Source organism: Gobio gobio, assembly GCF_949357685.1.
Source record: "Gobio gobio genome assembly, chromosome: 1".
Classification (NCBI taxonomy): Eukaryota; Metazoa; Chordata; class Actinopteri; order Cypriniformes; family Gobionidae; genus Gobio; species Gobio gobio.
This window is the reverse complement of record NC_137097.1, coordinates 47,953,294-47,971,108: the sequence shown is the minus strand read 5'-3', so window position 1 is coordinate 47,971,108 and position 17,815 is coordinate 47,953,294. Positions and strand designations below refer to the sequence as shown.

The following is a 17,815-nucleotide window of genomic DNA, read 5'->3' as shown; positions in this document are numbered from 1 at the left end:
GAAAAGCGCGTTTTCAAACGACATCCGATTTCAAAATAGCAACACAACGACAAAAAGGTATTGGTTTAATTTCCATTAATATAGTTATATTGTCCCCTTAAATGTAATTAACTTTAACCATGGGTTAAATTATGTCGTATATCCTCACATATCCCACATTTAAGGATTAAACGTATATGTGTATTATGACAAAAACATTAGGTATGTTAACATTTTCTGTCAGATTAAGGGGTTTCCCTGTCTCTCTTTCACTCTCTCTCTCTTTTATATAAGTTCAATATATGTCATTAATTAGAAGAACTCATGTATGCTGTCATGTATAAGAGGTGATCGGCACCTTTATTTTGAAAGTTTATCCGAGCTCCCGCTGCGGCTTGTTGTTGATGCGATGGTCACACTTGCATACGCCGCTTTTTCAACTTAGCATCTTCAAAAGGAACGGCGGATGCCTAAACGAGTTTAATCCAACGTCCAAGGTATTTTATATGCATTTATACGCACATTTAAGCGTGTGAAATGCGATTCTTATTTTAACAAAAAACTATAAAACATAGCAGAGCATGACTAGAATTTATGCTAACGTTAACCGCTTTGTTTGTACACTATTTTTGTTGACCAGGCTTTGCAAATGTATTAGAAATGCATTTTTTTAACTAAGCAGAGCACGCAGAAAAAACAGACATGTTACATTTGATTTTAGATTTAAAGTTTTAAGTGATGATAATGCATAATTAAAACTAATACCACGCAATTAAAGTGTAGATTTGATGTAACTGATAAAAACAACTGTATATTAAAAGCATTAAAATATAATTATATATTTTTAATATAAATTACAAAAAATTTAAATCTTTGGATGCAACTATTTTATTACTGCTATATAATAATATTATTATACTAACTAAAGCACATATTTGTCTGATTTTCAAGCATAGGCTACATGTGATTGTTTAGCATTTCTGTTGTTGTTTTTTTGTAGTACCTCTGTTTTGTAGTTATTTACTCATCTTGGCATTTTTCAGGATCATCTCGTGTGTGTGTGTGTGTAATTATGTGCACAACCTCATAGTCTCTTAATTTCCCAGGAGGGTGAGTGTGTTTGTGGTCTCTGTGAGACTAATAGAGGACTGGAGAGCCAGTTACAGGGATTTTATCAGCCTCACATTGAGGAGTGTATCTGTGAGTGTATGCATGTGTGTCATCATGGGCGACGTCATTGACTTGGACAGACAGATCGAGCAACTCAGACGTTGTGAACTTATCAAGGAAAATGAAGTCAAGGCGCTGTGTGCCAAAGCGAGGTAATGACTACACTTAGGTGTTCAAGAGACCAGATATCTCATTATGCATGCCTTATTAGTTTTTTTGCAAAGCTATGCACAACCCATATGCACCTAAATGGTTATTGCTGATATTTCTTAAGTTGTGTATCAGTATAGAGTTGATTTTGAATTAATGTCATTGTTTTGCTTTATAGGGAGATTCTTGTGGAGGAGAGTAATGTTCAGAGGGTAGATTCTCCCGTCACAGTGAGTATTTCTTTATACATTTACTATATAACTAACTTACTTTTTATAGGATTATGCAATTGAAACCAACCCACCATTTTGTTTGCAGGTCTGTGGAGATATACATGGGCAGTTTTATGATTTAAAAGAGCTATTTAGGGTAAGCAATTGAGAATACAACCAACAATACATTAACTTTCAAATTTGTATTGTATTGTATTTTTTTTTTTTTTTTTTTTTCATTTTAAACCAGTGTATGTGTTTGATTCTGATTGTTGTCCTCTTGGTTTTCAGGTGGGGGGTGAAGTTCCAGAGACAAACTACCTCTTCATGGGAGACTTTGTGGACCGAGGGTTCTATAGCGTGGAGACTTTTCTATTGCTGCTAGCATTAAAGGTGCAATATCTGTCCAGAAGTTAATCTTGTTTGCTTTGTAATGTTATAGCTGCATTAAAGTCGTTCAACATTCTCAGTCTGTTCTTATTCTTTTTATTTATGCCTTTTAGGTTCGATACCCTGACCGAATAACACTGATCAGAGGGAATCACGAGTCGAGGCAGATCACACAAGTGTATGGCTTTTATGACGAGTGTCTTAGAAAATATGGCTCTGTTACAGTCTGGAGGTATTGCACAGAGATATTTGACTACCTATCCCTCTCTGCCATCGTTGATGGCAAGGTAGGTCCTATTTTATTTCATTATCTTTCTACTCTCTATAACTTTAACATTTTATATACAGAAATATACACACCGATCAGGCATAACATTATGACCACTGACAGGTGAACTGATTCTCTCTTCATCACGGCACCTGTTAGTGGGTGGGATATATTAGGCAGTAAGTCATCATTTTGTCCTGAAAGTTGATGTGTTCGAAGCAGGAAAAATTGGCAAGTTTAAGGATTTGAGCGAGTTTGACAAGGGCCAAATTGTGAAGGCTAGATGACTGGGTCAGAGCATCTCCAAAACTGCAGCTCTTGTGGGGTGTTCCCGGTCTGCAGTGGTCAATATCTATCAAAAGTGGTCCAAGGAAGGAACAGTGGTGAACTGGTGACAGGGTCATGGGCGGCCAGGGCTCATTGATGCACATGGGGAGCGAAGGCTGGCCTGTGTGGTCCGATCAAACAGACGAGCTACTGTAGCTTAAATTGCTCAAGAAGTTAAAGGTCCTGTTCTTCGTGATCCCATTTTTCAAACTTTAGTTAGTGTGTAATGTTGCTGTTAGAGCATAAATAATACCTGTACAATTATAAAGCTCAAAGTTCAATGCCAAGCGAGATTTTATTTAACAGAAGTTCCCTTTCAAAGCCTACAGCGAACGGCCGGTCTGGACTACATCCTGGTACTTCCTGCTTTAATGACGTCAATTGAGCAGTTTGTTGACTAACCTCCGCCCACAAGAATGCGTGGTCTTGTTGCTCCCTCGTGGAGAAGAGGAAGTGTTGCGTTTGTCGTCATGTCGTCAAGACGCTGTTATTTTCATCCCGGAGTCAAATCACCGTTGTTTGGCCTTCAGGAGCTGTAGTTTGAGCGCGTTCATCTCCCCGTTATGGTAAGAGGCGTGACCTTCCCGGGCAACGTGAGCTAAGCTGCTGTCGATTCACAACACAGGAACCGCTGGCACAATCAGAACTCGTTACGTATTTCTGGAGGAGGGACTTCATAGAACGAGGAAATTCTCAGGCCGTTTTGAGGACAGTGAAAGCAGCGGTATACAGATAAGTACATTGTGTGAAAAATACTGTGTTTTTTTACACATGAAACATGAACACATGTTATATTGCACACTGTAAACACAATCAAAGCTTCAAAAAAACACGAAAAACGGGACCTTTAATGCTGGTTCTGATAGAAAGGTGTCAGAATACACTGTGCATCACAGTTTGTTGCGTATGGGGCTGCATAGCCGCAGACCAGTCAGGGTGCCCAACTGCCCATGCTGACCCCTGTTCAACACCGAAAGCGCCAACAGTGGGCATGTGAGGATCAGAGCTTGACCACAGCAATGGAAGAAGTTGGCCTGGTCTGATGAATCATGTTGTTTTCTTTTACATCACGTGGATGGCCGGGTGCGTGTGTGTGGCTTATCTGGAGAACACATGGCACCAGGATGCACTATGGGAAGAAGGCAAGCCGGCGGAGGCAGTGTGATACTTTGGGCAATGTTCTGCTGGGAAACCTTGGATCCTGACATCCATGTGGATGTTACTTTGACACGTACCACCTACCTAAGCATTGTTGCAGACCACATACACCCTTTAAACGGTATTCCCTGGTAGCTGTGACCTCTTTCAGCAGGATAATACGCCCTGCCACAAAGCAAAAATGGTTCAGGAATGATTTGAGGAGCACAACAACGAGTTGAGGTGTTGACTTGGCCTCCAAATTCCCCAGATCTCAATCCAATCGAGCATCTGTGGGATGTGCTGAACAAACAAGTCCAATCCATGGAGGCCCCACCTCACAACTTACAGGACTAAAAGGCTTCTGTGAGCATTGAGCAAGATGTAATCCGATGGTTTTTAAATGAATAAAAAATCGGCCAATAAATATTGGCGGTCGATACATTGATGCATCTTTAGTACACACACACACACCTTTGTCACACAGTCTCTTATGCTCACCAAATCGGCATTTGTTTGATCAAATATACTGTAAAAGCTGTAATATGAAATTGAAAAAAAATTTAACTATACTTGTAATGGCAAAGCTTTTACTCCAGTTCAGTTACTCCTTACTCCAGCCTTCAGTCATCAGTTTTCAGGATTTATTTTGAAAAAGTTTAAAAAGAAACAGCACTTTTTTTTTTGTGCCACTTTTGATCAATTTAATGCATATTTGCTGAATAAAAGTGATTTCTTTCAAATAAAATGACTGACTGATTTGTAATGGCACTGTGTGTGTATATACTGTTTTTTTGCTTCGCAGATATTTTGTGTGCATGGTGGACTTTCTCCATCTATTCAAACTTTGGATCAAATCAGAACTATTGACAGAAAGCAGGAAGTTCCTCATGATGGACCCATGTGTGACCTACTGTGGTCTGACCCTGAGGGTGAGAGGCTAATATTATGCAACAAAATGGAAAGACCTTTAATATTTAAAGAAAGACTTAAAGACCTTAGATTGTTTGCTCCCTTTCTTGTCTAGATACCACAGGGTGGGGTGTGAGTCCAAGAGGAGCTGGATATCTGTTTGGTAGTGATGTTGTGGCACAGTTTAATGCTGCCAATGACATCAGCATGATCTGCAGAGCTCATCAGCTGGTGATGGAGGGCTACAAGTGGCATTTCAATGATACTGTGTTAACTGTGTGGTCTGCGCCAAACTACTGTTATAGGTGTGTTCTTCTTCTATCTTACAGTGGTTCCATAACTTGTGTGCATTATTACTGCTCATAAGAGAGGTCTCACCAGGAACTGTTTTTGTTTTTATTTCCCTCCTTTGTAATTTTTTCTTAGGTGTGGTAATGTGGCAGCCATTTTGGAGCTTGATGAGCATCTTCAGAAGGAGTTTATCATATTTGAAGCTGCACCTCAGGAAACCAGAGGCCTCCCCTCTAAGAAACCTGTGGCTGACTACTTCCTTTGACTTTCCAGTCCAGGAGAAAATTTGGAAGCATCAGAAACAACACCTGTATAGACTGGCTTTTTAAATGCTTTTTTTGTGTGTGCTGGCCAACTTTTATCTACACAACATGAGTACTTCAGTGAATGGACCAGTTACAGCATTTACTGCCTGTTTTTCATAAACTTTCACATTCCTTCCTTGTTACAAACTTTTTTTCTTACATCTTGTCAAATGTATTTGAAACTGTTTTGACTGTCCCTAAGTATGTGGTAGTTTTGTATTTTCAAACTGGTGATATTTTTTCCAACAAAAAGAATAAAGCGAGTGGGTATTATATAAATCTGTACAGAAATGAGCATATTGTGGTTCGTTTTTTAAATGTATTTATAGCCTATATATGTTGCTGCTTGTAATTATATTACAAGAGATGACTCTTTAACAACTTTCAGGTGCTCTGAACTTGAGTTACTATGTTTTATATTTTGTCGAGTCACTGGGTTCATATGGTAATGGATTCTCATTGATGTGCACACACACATACATATATATATATACACAAATACGTTTAAAAAATGTGAGCTGATTTGGTTCAGATTCGTTTCTATTTTGTCCTAATGTTTAAAATACTGTGATCTTTGAATTTGCCATTTCCAATTCATTTATTCCTACCAGGTAAGATGTTTGGTGATTTTATAATTGTTGTACTAAATTGCTGACTGGTGACTGAAAGTTTTTCATGTCACTGTAAGTGCCCAACCTAAATGGACCAAAGATGTGTGAGGAGAAACTGGACAATGTTTTACTCGTGTAATTTAATGTTTTAAATTGTGCTTGAACTATGCTCTTGTCCGTTCAAAATGTAAACTTACGGTCTGAAGAATTAATTCTGCAGGTATACCTTCATTGCTGCCACAATCCCTATAAAAGGGACAAGATCTCCTGTCCTCTCCATACTAGATGTTTCTTCTCTCTTACTTAGAAGATCAATTATCACTGAAATGGATAGCTTACGACTTACAATCAATTGACAGCGATGCCATCATATGTGCCACAGTCAACCAATTGGCATAAGAGGCCATCATTAAAGCCTTGATTTTTTAAATTCAGCTTTCACAAAAACATACAGTGACATTTAATATTAAACAGAATTTGGGGGATACAAACAACAGATCTTATATCGTAGAGGGTAAAACAGTAAATTCTACAAATCACTTTTTTCAGCATGAGCTGTTTTAATACAGTAATTGGAATACTTCATAAATTATTTTAAGATCTTTACAGAAAAACTTGAAGGAGGGTGTAATAGCAAAGCCATGATTTTGTCACCATGGAATCATTTAAAACTAAAGCCATGATAAATATCAGCAAATCTTTCCAACTCATCAACAACTCTGTCCCCTAATCATAGAATTTTGTTACTCTAGAGCAGACAATAAGGAACAGACAAAAGGTAAAACAACACACAGAGTAAGTGTACAATATGAGATTTATTCATTTGGTTATTACAGAGACCATCATGCATAAGCTGACCTAAGTTCTTATTCAGGTAATGGTGTTCAGTTCAGTGTAACAAGAATAACTTAAATTAAATAATCAGTCAGCCTTCATTTTCAGTAGCCATGCTTTATACTGGATATTAAGAAAGTGCACAGATAAATGAGTTAACATTTTGTAAATTGGAATGCAAGTTTTGGCAGTAAATAGGTCACACTTCATATTAATATGTGCCAGCACCAGAACCAGAACTGATCCAAGCTACAGTTCTTATGCTTCTTCATTTATTTCACAGCAGAAAGGCACTTTTTAAACCATTTTCTGTTACCAATGGGCATTCATTTTCTCAGCAACTGTCTTTAGAAAATCTGAGTGACTCGCATAAAGGGCCACGGAGGAGTCCATATCAATCCAACTCACTTGACCAGCATCATCGCCTGCTTGCAATGGAAGCTCACTTACACTATTGCCTAGATAAAAAAAAAACACAAAACTAACTGAATTAAACGTGTGGGATTAGAATAATGTACTTTACTCAATAAGATACCTTCAGAATATTATTGTTTCATTAATATACTGTTTTTACCTGATCCATCATGGAAATTGACAGCAACTGTCTCCATCCAAGCATTATCCGTGTTTCTTGGATCATCCACATAACCTTTATACACCTAAAGGAAAAAAGTTGCTGTGTGATATAGCACTGCAACGCTTAAGGTGTGGTCACATTTACCATTGTTCATTGTGAGCTGTGATTCGTGCATCACTACACTATTGACAGTGGAGTGTGAAATCTGGCTCTACCTTTAAACATTGAAAATTACACATAAGCGCATGGTCTCACCTGAAGACCTTCTGAGCTGAAAAGCTCAGTGATTCGCTTTTGGATATTTTCCCTCTCACTTGGAGATGCTTGCAGAGAGTTCAATGCCTCTTCTGAGAACTCGCGCTGCAGTGTTTGAGAAATGCGCTCCCCGGGGTCCACCATACCCTGAACACAAACAAACATTTTTATAATCATATGTTAGCACATTAGCAGAATGATTTATAAAAATAATAAAATAAAAAAAACCTTTAAAATCGGCCCACACATGGTGCACACTCAAAAAAAACATTCAGAAAATTTGACTTTGGTCCCTGTTAAAAATATATAATAGATAAACAAGCATCGCAGTTTATACTCACCCCTGGGATGGCCCATTCGCCGCAGTCCAACCTCTTGATGGACACAAATTGCAGCATGGGTAGTTGCGAGTTAGTGTGGAGGACAGGTTGTCCTGTCGAGTCTTTTTTCCACCTGTATGAAGCAGCCACAGGAATGAGTTGTTGTTTTTTTAAGCGTGTGAACTCTGCCTAATTGAACAGAAAATACCTTGCATGCATTGTTTTGTTAAACCGAGAGAAAGACGGCAATTGAAAGGTTGGTTACCATTTATTACAACACACATTCTAGTACCTGGTAACTATTGGATCAGCAGCGTGGTTTGGACCCCATCGTCCCAGTAAACCTCTGCCCTCCAGTCCAGTTCTTCCATGTGGATTACTGAGGATGATTTACAGCAAGTAGATATTAATAAGCAGGAAATCAAGCCTTGTAAATATTACAAATATTTAAATATTTTGGATGACCTTGTATTTTAACATTTAAAATTTCATCATTAATGAATTTTGCAACATAGACACAGTTATTGAACTGGATTGAATCAACATTTAACTGATTTGAGCTGAATAACTACATTATTGTCTTCTGTAGAGCTATACAGAATAGCTGAACTGAACTCATAATACACAGTTATTGAACTGAACTGAATTAACACTGAACTGACTTGCACTGAATAATGACACAATTGTCTTTTGTAGAGGAGAATTTGTTTGCATCATTAATTCTGTTATTTTCCTATTTATAAATAAAGGTGACTTGACTTTGACTCACAGTGGATTTCCATTCTGGATACGATATTGGCCCTCGTGGCTTGTCCTGTCCACAGATCCATCCAAGGAATTGAACTTTGGTGAAAATGTGCTAAAGGAAGTGTACATAGTATAAATTAATTAAAATAAACTTTAATATATATAATTAACATTATCAGGTATCAATTTAACCACTATAATTATCTTGTGCACTTTTAAATCAGTAAGGGAAATTTGTAGTGTAACATTTGGAATTTAATTTTAATAGATTTTTCTTTAAATAAAAAATGATATATATTGCTCATGGTGTGTTTTACATATGTTGTTACTCACCCTATCTCTTGGTCTGCCCAAACAGGTTTTTTCTGCACAGCCGGGGCCGTATAGTTAACAGGGTTGTACTGGGGCCACTCTGTCTCCCAGTCAACTTTGTCATCTGGGACAGGAAAGCGGCTTGTGTCTGAGCCAGGATATACTGGACAACGAGCCTTAATGTGCCCGGCAGGAGACATGTAGACTGATGTTGATGAACAGAGACTGGGAATGCTGCTAATGGTGTTCTTCCTGCTGAAAATGAGATAAAAGAAACTATTAATTTAAAATTGAAGTTTAAATTTAACATGTTAGCGATGTTTCTTTAAAAGAAAAAAAAATACGCACAAGAAAAATTACAAGGTACTACAAGAGAACGTACATTATTAATTAAGAAGAGGAAAAGCTGTCGATAATAGACCTGTCAACAATTGTTTTACAACTGGCTTCAGCTTGAATTATTAGTTATTTACATACCAGATTCCACTTGTACCAGCAGAGTATGGAAGCCCAATGAGACTGAGTGCTACATGAACCGAAGCAACCCAGTTACGGGAAACTGATTTCATTCCAAATCAATATATGAAACCCAGAGCTGCAGTAACCAGGAAGTGAGAGATCAGCCCAGCCTTTTAGTGACGCAATTCATGCGACTTGCTGTAATGATCACGAGCACTAAAGGGCGCTCTGCTGTATGATCAGTAAAATCTCTATAATAGATTTATACATCATATACAGGGACATATACAGTCGTACATTGTAGTCTACCCAATATAATGGATATAAATAATTCCTCTTGGGACAGTTTTAAACCCATCATATTATAAATAATAATCAAGTGCGTCGCCAGTGTGAAAACAAATAGGGCCTTAATATAATATAAATGATGGAAAATGTGACGAGTACATATATTTCTCTTGCACGTTAAGATACACTTTTTCTTTCCCTTTGTTTTTTCCAACCACAAACTGTAAATCACGCCGGAGAGCCTACTAAACGAATCCGTGGGAGGCATTCTGCACACCCACTCGAGCACTATGTAAATGCGTCTGCTGTGGCTTTTCACGCGCAGCGCGCGCCCCCGTTTGTTGTACAGGAGAAATGCGCGTTCGCGCTCACGATCCGTTTAGATGCACGCTCGTTCCGCACTTGCATCCACAGGGGGCCTTGACCGACTCCTCTTCGACTGTCAAGAAAGCGCACCGTATAACGGCAGCCTTTGCTATCCAATAAACCTGTCTTTGATCTTAAGGCAAATACGAGCCCCCCATCCCGCCAAAGACTGAGCGAAGGCGACTGATTTGTTGACCGAAACGATGGCGGAATCGGGCAGCAGCGCGGCGGCGGCCGGAGCCGCGGGCTCGAATAGCAGCGCCGCCGGGGCTGGAGGAGCCGTCGCGCCCGGGGGAGCGAATGGAGCGGCGGGATCCAAACCTGGCCTAGAGTCGGTGAAGGGACAAAATTTTGACGTTGGCCCCCGATACACCGATCTCCAGTACATCGGGGAGGGGGCCTATGGAATGGTCTGGTAAGCGGAAATCGCTCGTTTTTGCAGTCGCACACTTCGGTGGAGATACTGTTGGATCGGGGCGAGAATTAGTGGGCTGGTACTACTGATAAGCTCTTCGTAGTAAAGAAAAAAGGGTGTTGATTCGCAGAAAGCAAATTCTATTCCGCATTCCCATTTCATGGACAGATAAGCAGATATTAAAGGTGTTTAACAGAATAATTTGTTTGGCTCAACAAGTTTCTGCATATCCTTCTCAGAATCATGTCATGGCTAACAATAGATTTCTAGTAATGTATTGGATTAAATCCCATTTCTTCAACACTGGCTGTGTTTCAAATCACATCGAACTGCCTACATAAACATCTTTTTTTTTTGCATCATAGGCACGTTTAAAACGTTAAAAAAAATCATATCTAGGTATGCAGCTCACTAGGTTTAAAGGCGCAAACGGTGTCTCGCTGTACGTGAATCTGTTATTGGGAACAGTCGTTTAGTTCAGATGCTGAATGTAACTTGTCACTCGTGATTTTAGGAGTCTGATTAGTTGTTTTGTTTGAAGTCTGAATCTGCACGCTAGGTCTATTAGCGCCACAGCTAACAATCTGACATCTCACTCTGAGCTCGTAAAACAGGCGTGGTTACGATGCGGCCAAATGTGGATGAAGTGTTTTAGGAAATATTTTAGCGGTTTTTGTAGAAATACATACCCACCATTTTTGAGATATAATGTCAACTGCTGATAACATGTCATACAATGATGGTAAACAAATTAGATAAGGTGCAGAATTCAGAGCTGAGCGCGTTGGTCTGCTCTCCATCCTCAAAATGACTGTCAAGTTTTGCAGGAGGATGTAAACAAACCCCCTGTAATAAAACACTAAGTCCTGCTATGGATTTCTGTGGTTAAGGCTATGGTACAGCTGCATAAGAAGAAAAAATATATATAAGGAATCTAGATACTAGGTATTTTCCACAAATACAGTGGTTTAAATGTTTAGTTCGATGCATTTAAAATGGTTTTTGTGTGTAAAATGTTATATTTTGGCCTGTGCAATCAAAGCAATTTCAAATCATATACAAATTTTATCATGATGTTCATTTTGGTAAACATTTTTAAATGTCTAAATGTTGTCTCTTATTTTATATATATATATATATATATATATATATATATATATATATATATATATATATATATATATATATATATATATATATATGAACCTCCTAAAACACACAGATCTCATATAATATTTAGCATGTTCTGAGGTTGACACAATATTTATTTTAAATTAACCTCCATTTAATGTCAAATGTGCCACTAAATATGCAGGTTTTTTTACATTTCACATTCTATACGAGTGAAATACGTGCACAAACTTGTATGCTGATTTTTTTTTCTCTCTCTCTCTCTCGCTTCTCTTCCCACCATCTCTTTTCCTGCCGCCTGCAGCTCAGCTTTTGATAATGTGAATAAGATCCGAGTGGCCATTAAGAAGATAAGTCCATTTGAACACCAGACCTACTGCCAGCGCACCCTGAGGGAGATCAAAATCCTCCTGCGGTTCCGTCATGAGAACATCATAGGCATCAACGACATCCTGAGAGCGCGCCGCATCGAATATATGAGGGATGTGTATCCTTAAACATGCACGTCAACAGGCTCACAATGCACTTGGCCAAATTGTTCTACACATCATTCATTGTATTTTGAATATAGCGTGTATATAATCAAATGTGTTGTAGTTCTTTAACTGCATTTCAGCTATATTGTACAGGACCTGATGGAGACCGATCTTTACAAATTGCTGAAGACACAGCAACTCAGCAACGACCATATCTGCTACTTTCTGTACCAGATCCTGCGAGGGCTGAAATACATTCACTCTGCCAATGTCCTGCACAGAGACCTGAAGCCTTCAAACCTTCTCATCAACACCACCTGTGACCTCAAGGTCAGAACAGCCAAACTGATTTTCCTGATTAAAAAACTCCAAACAACTGGGATGGTTGGGTTGGTGGGGTATCTTTCATATTGGTTAACATTTGTATTATAGAGCCATAACATTTTTGTATGCTTATGATTCACTGTGCTGTTGAAAATGCTACTTTAAAGAAAAAAATCCAATAAAAATTGTTAAACAAACAAACAAAAAAAACGCCAAACATTAAACTCTAATGCTTAATATAAGAAGTAGTGTTTTGTAAACCATTGGTGGTAACACTGTAGCTTTAACCAGACTAATACAAACATTTAATCTAATATAAAAACAAATGTGATTTTTAATGAGTGGAAATTATTTTGTAATAGATCTATTTTGGTGCAGATATTTTTGAGGAACGCAGGACCAAATTTAGTAATGTAGCTCTTGTGCTTTGTTTAAAATGAAGGCAATTATCCTAGTGAAGCTAAATATAGAAATGAGGGGCTTTTTTTAAGCAAAATTGCATGTTGCAGGGTTGTATAGAGGATAATTATATTTCCTCACCCATAGATCTGTGACTTTGGGCTGGCACGGATAGCTGACCCAGAACATGACCACACCGGATTCCTCACGGAGTATGTGGCTACTCGCTGGTACCGTGCCCCTGAGATCATGCTCAACTCCAAGGTATGTCCATGTGTGTTTGTCTTTAGCATTTAAGATATGAACTGGATGCATATTTTGACATGATCTCTCTATCTTTCAGGGCTACACCATGTCCATTGATATTTGGTCTGTGGGTTGCATCCTGGCTGAGATGTTGTCCAACAGACCCATCTTCCCTGGAAAGCACTATCTGGACCAGCTCAACCACATATTGGGTAAGATATGATGGATAATCTCTTTAATTCTCAAATCTGCACTACCTGAAGCATAACATAAAAAAGGGACATTTTATGTATCAACTGTATGTAGCAAGGAGAACCCTGCATTATGACACAGTGACACAATGTGAGGGCAGGAAACACTGACGAGAATAGACTATCAGCTTCTGAACAGGGTGCAATGCTATCAGCTAACTTCCCTGGGCTTAAGTTAAGAAATAATATAAAAGTACACTATCGTTCAAGAGTTTTGGGTCAGGAAGATTGAATTAATACTTTTATGAAATAACTAATTTAATTGCTCAAAAGTGAAAGTAAAGACTTGTGCATTGTTACAAAAAAAGTAAACGCTGTTCTTTCCAACTTTCTATTCATCAAAGAATCCTGAAAAAAGTGTTTCACAGTTTAGACTAAAATATTAAGCAGCACAACTGTTTTCAACTTTGATAATAATCAGAAATGTTTCTTGGGCAGCAAATCATCATATTAGAATGATTTCTGAAGGATCATGTGACACTGAAGACTGAAGTAATGATGCTGAAAAAAAACTGCTTTGCCTTCATAGGAATACATTTAATTTTTTGTTAAGCCCATATACTAAAGCAGTGGATCAAAAGCAAGCCCAAGGAGATCATAGAAACATTGATTTTCAGTTGACAACCACTGTATTGTTGTTGTTTGAGTCATTTGGGCATGCAAGCATTTTTAGCTCGCTTATTGTGTTCATTTTCCTGTCCCATCGACCAGGTATTTTGGGCTCCCCCTCTCAAGATGATCTAAACTGCATCATCAACATGAAGGCCAGGAACTACCTCCAGTCTTTACCCCAGAAACCGAAAATCCCATGGACCAAGCTGTTCCCCAAAGCAGACAACAAAGGTCAGCTCACACATTAGGATGTTTAGTGAATGATGTGTAGAGTGTAAGAGAGATCTGTCAGTAGCTGTTTCAAGTGTGTTCTTGTATATATGGTTTATGAGGACACAAATGTGTGTAATGACATGGGTTTATGAGGACACTTCCACTTTTCTTTAAAAAAAAAAAGCATCATTTTGAACAAAAAGCTGAGAACCCCCCCCCCCCCCCCCAAAATATTACAATGTGCATAATAGGGTTGGGTACCGTTCACATTTTAACCGGTATCGGTACCCAACGGTACCTTTTTTCGGTACTTTAGGGATGTTTAAGTAGTTTATAGAAGTGTTATTGACATTATGCCAGAGCTGCCCTGGTCGCTGTCTACCATTGTCTGTGATTTTTGTATATTGTAATATTTACTAGTAAATAGTAGGCTTAAGTTAATTCATAAAAACAAACATATTATTATTATTATTATTTAATTACATTTTTATGAAAAGATTTCCCACAAATTATGTGTTGTGTATTTTCTTGTAATCAAATGAAGACAAAAGACATTCATTTAATTTCTTTTAATTTAATTTAACTTTTTTGTAAAATAATGTGCTGCACAACTTGGCTTTATACGGTTAAAATTAAAACATGAAGACATTTTTTTTATTTATTAGTTAAAAAAATTATAATTTATTATTAATACTTTAGTGTTAGTATTATTATTAATTGAGGCGTATCTAAATTCTACTGTACAACAGTAATGTATTTGTCAAGTTAGCGAACGTTTATTTTGACGGGTTGCCGTGAATACCTTTGAGTTTCTTATGACATGACGGTAGTTTTTCTCAAATGAAACAGTAAAATGCTCATAAAGTGACTCTCTGTCTCTGGAGATGACGTTCATGTCCTCATATGAGACTGCAGAGATGGAAACATGCGACCGTCACAGCGATTCTGAGTGAGTGAGTGTGTGTGAGGTAAACTGCGCGTATACAGCATTCATTCGCACAGTGACACGCAGGGATCGTATTTAAATAGTCTTTTTGCGGTTTAATATTCACAGACATTAGTCTATATCACCAGATGCGTTCTCAGGTACCGAAATATGGTACCGATTGATTTAATGTGAATCGGTACTCGGTAGTACCAACGTAATTCGGTCGGTGCCCTTAAAAGTACTGAGTTCGGTACCCAACCCTAGTGCATAAGCAATGCTTTTATTCGCTTTCTACTCCTCTTTTGCCTGTGTTTTGCTCCGGATATTCTCTACTCTTTCAGAAGATGTGTAATAGTGTCCCTACTGTATAACCTTGAAAAAGGGGAATGCAGGAAAATTCTGTCAATGGCGGGGAAGCATTGTCTCATAAATGACTGAAAATTCTGTCAATGGCGGGGGGAAAATATGTAAAACGAAATGGTGTTTTTTTTTTTTGTGTTTTTTTTTTTATTATTCAAACGCAAGCTGTGCGATGTGAGAGCAACCCAAATAGAACCCATTATAATCAGTAATACTGTCTACATTGGATGGGATGTTGCAGCACGATGCAACACGACAACACCAGTTGCAGGCACTGTGTTAGGGGATAGAATATACAGGTTGTACAGTATAAAAACCATTACGCCTATGGAGAGTCCCCGTAAACCACATATACAAGTGTGTGCGTGTGTCCATGTGGGAGTACTGAACAAATGTGGGTGTCAACAAATGGTCTTTTGATGGTCTGGCTGCATTGTGCAAGTATGTTTAATGAAACATTGGCAGGGGAGACAAAAAAAGAAAAACGAAAACTGTATTTGTACATTTACATCCTGGTATGCCTTTTCTCTGTGATTGTCGGTTTGTGTTTTGTTAGTCGTTTATGATTTATAGGCTTCTATATTAGTAGTACTAATGAATAAGTGCTTTTGTAATCATAGATTTAACATACTAGTGTGGAACTTCTTTATGTACTTCTACCTTTGCGTTTCAGCTCTGGATTTATTGGACCGCATGCTAACCTTTAACCCCATCAAACGTATAACCGTGGAGGAAGCACTGGCCCACCCCTACCTGGAGCAGTACTATGACCCCTCTGATGAGGTACCTCTCTTTCCCCTCTCCAGCTGCGTCCATTTCTGTTGTTTGCATTCCTCACTCCCCTTCAATCTGTCATCTGTACAATCCCATATTTAGTTAGTTAAGCCTAACAGCATTTCACATTGTTTGCAAATGTAGCCAGTGGCTGAGGAGCCCTTCACTTTCAACATGGAGCTGGACGACCTTCCTAAAGAGAAGCTGAAAGAGCTCATCTTTGAGGAGACGGCACGCTTCCAGGCCAACTACCAGGGCTCTTGAGAGGGACAGGTACAAAAACGCAAACGCATGTCAAAAATGTCAAGTGAAACATTTCACTTAATATATATATATACACTAACATTTAGTTTAATGCATGCAAGAAAGAAACATATTTCAAGAAAATTGACTAAAATAAGTTTAGAGGAAGTCATATGAGCATGAGCAATTAAAGTTCACCCAAAAATGATTTGATGACGATTTTACTCGCCCTCATATATGACTGACTTTCTTCCATCAAACACAAAAAAAGACGTACTTTTCCAGAAAATGCATATGGTTGCTGAACAGAGGTTGTCAAGCTGCAAAAAAAAAAAACAATGGTTATCCTTAAATGTAATTTCGGCCTGTGCATATTCATATTTGGCAGGCTGTCAAACCTTGTGTAATGCATCTCAATGTACATGTACAAATGAGATTTGAAAACTACTGCTGTCTATTCTTGGGTGAACTTGGGTAACTCAATGTAATGTTAATTTGTTTTCCAAAAAAAAAACGAAATCTTAATCATGTTTTTTTTTTGTTCAGTATATTAAAATGTATCCAGGATGAATTTGTAAGTAATATAATTTCAAATGATCTTTTAATGAAAGCAATTTTATATTCTCCTTTAAATAGTGTAATTGCTTTCAATAAAAGATAAATTTAAACGATTTAACCTTCAAAATAATTCTTGATGCATCTATGTTAATATACTGAACAGACCAAAAAAAATTAAGATTTTATTTTTGTGTTTAAAAAAATAATGGATGGTATTTAAATATTATTTATTTGTTTATATTTCAAAACTGTGTTTGAAAGAATTACCCGTTTAAACCTGTTGATGTCCACTGATGGTCGGTAATTCTTTTTTGCAGCCGTCATTGAGAATAATGGAGCAGCGTGGAGTCTCCGATAAAGATAACTCCAGACAACCTGCGAAAACATATACATGCATATATACATTTAAAAAAATAAGATAAAAAGAGGAAAAATGTACATTTAAAAACTTCAGCTTTGTTTTATCTGTCCATCTCTCTCTTTCTTGCTATAAAGCTGTGCGCTAGTTTGGGCTTGTAACATCTTATCATAACGCCATTAATGGGGGCTGCCAGAATCGCTTTTCTCATGGCATACCGCACACAGCTCCTGCTCTCTGAAACAATTGCATCTTTCACACTTTCTATCAATACCCTGCTTCTCTCTCTGTTCGTATCCGTCTCTTTCTCTTTATGTCTCTCTCGAGGGTGTCTCTTTACTGGTCTGTGTTGTTCTGGGTGTTTTCTTTCCCATTCCAACAGAGATTGAGAGAGAGAGAGAGAAAGAGAATCTCTACGATGGGCACTGACTGGTGTGTGTATATAGAAGTGGTTTTGAGTTTCATTGGAGTATTGTAAGTTGGCGATCTGTATGTACACTGTAATTTGAACGTTAAGATCAGTTACAAATCATGTTTTGTAATGTTGGGGATTTATATTTGAATATCTTTTTGAAATATAAAGTCATTGCTTGTGTTTCTTTCCTTTTTTTAATTCA

General features: G+C 37.9%; 3 protein-coding genes across 5 annotated transcripts; 2 read left to right on the top strand and 1 right to left on the bottom strand.

Annotated features, from left to right (window-relative positions):
- The first annotated feature begins 15 nt into the window (after window positions 1-15).
- On the top strand, window positions 16-5,436 carry ppp4ca (protein phosphatase 4, catalytic subunit a). Of its 3 annotated transcripts, none has more exons than XM_079822349.1 (9): window positions 16-57; window positions 1,023-1,301; window positions 1,478-1,529; window positions 1,618-1,668; window positions 1,803-1,904; window positions 2,015-2,188; window positions 4,439-4,565; window positions 4,661-4,850; window positions 4,972-5,436. In XM_079822349.1, exons 2-9 carry the CDS (start codon window positions 1,192-1,194, stop codon window positions 5,099-5,101), a joined length of 936 nt encoding a protein of 311 aa, XP_079678475.1. In that variant the 5' UTR covers window positions 16-57; window positions 1,023-1,191; the 3' UTR covers window positions 5,102-5,436. The 3 variants fall into 3 exon arrangements, with proteins under 3 accessions (XP_079678475.1, XP_079678474.1, XP_079678473.1); XM_079822348.1 differs by lacking the exon at window positions 16-57 and adding an exon at window positions 370-476 and having other exon boundaries at window positions 1,086-1,301; XM_079822347.1 differs by lacking the exon at window positions 16-57 and adding an exon at window positions 377-476.
- A 1,112-nt stretch (window positions 5,437-6,548) lies between these two features.
- On the bottom strand, window positions 6,549-10,299 carry nudt9 (nudix (nucleoside diphosphate linked moiety X)-type motif 9). Its single transcript, XM_079836044.1, has 8 exons — window positions 9,275-10,299; window positions 8,819-9,052; window positions 8,508-8,597; window positions 8,031-8,117; window positions 7,760-7,871; window positions 7,419-7,565; window positions 7,161-7,245; window positions 6,549-7,044 (listed from the first exon to the last, which is right to left on the bottom strand). The coding sequence occupies exons 1-8, from the start codon at window positions 9,364-9,366 to the stop codon at window positions 6,899-6,901; spliced, it is 993 nt and encodes a 330-aa protein (XP_079692170.1). The 5' UTR covers window positions 9,367-10,299; the 3' UTR covers window positions 6,549-6,898.
- On the top strand, window positions 9,888-17,793 carry mapk3 (mitogen-activated protein kinase 3). The gene is made up of 9 exons (XM_079836034.1): window positions 9,888-10,325; window positions 11,761-11,943; window positions 12,073-12,262; window positions 12,803-12,919; window positions 12,999-13,113; window positions 13,864-13,995; window positions 15,939-16,048; window positions 16,184-16,312; window positions 17,158-17,793. The coding sequence occupies exons 1-8, from the start codon at window positions 10,114-10,116 to the stop codon at window positions 16,301-16,303; spliced, it is 1,179 nt and encodes a 392-aa protein (XP_079692160.1). The 5' UTR covers window positions 9,888-10,113; the 3' UTR covers window positions 16,304-16,312; window positions 17,158-17,793.
- Window positions 17,794-17,815: the final 22 nt, after the last annotated feature.

Excerpts from the sequence above, each read along its gene's own strand:
- ppp4ca (XM_079822349.1), top strand. The coding sequence starts at position 1,192 with ATGTGTGTCATCATGGGCGACGTCATTGACTTGGACAGACAGATCGAG. Across the intron at positions 1,302-1,477 it reads GCGCTGTGTGCCAAAGCGAG|GGAGATTCTTGTGGAGGAGA; the intron begins GTAATGACTACA and ends TTTGCTTTATAG. Across the intron at positions 2,189-4,438 it reads CTGCCATCGTTGATGGCAAG|ATATTTTGTGTGCATGGTGG; the intron begins GTAGGTCCTATT and ends TTTGCTTCGCAG.
- nudt9 (XM_079836044.1), bottom strand. The coding sequence starts at position 9,366 with ATGAAATCAGTTTCCCGTAACTGGGTTGCTTCGGTTCATGTAGCACTC. Across the intron at positions 9,053-9,274 it reads GCTGGTACAAGTGGAATCTG|CAGGAAGAACACCATTAGCA; the intron begins GTATGTAAATAA and ends TCTCATTTTCAG. Across the intron at positions 7,566-7,759 it reads GCGAATGGGCCATCCCAGGG|GGTATGGTGGACCCCGGGGA; the intron begins GTGAGTATAAAC and ends GTTTGTGTTCAG.
- mapk3 (XM_079836034.1), top strand. The coding sequence starts at position 10,114 with ATGGCGGAATCGGGCAGCAGCGCGGCGGCGGCCGGAGCCGCGGGCTCG. Across the intron at positions 11,944-12,072 it reads ATCGAATATATGAGGGATGT|CTATATTGTACAGGACCTGA; the intron begins GTATCCTTAAAC and ends ACTGCATTTCAG. Across the intron at positions 16,049-16,183 it reads ACTATGACCCCTCTGATGAG|CCAGTGGCTGAGGAGCCCTT; the intron begins GTACCTCTCTTT and ends TTGCAAATGTAG.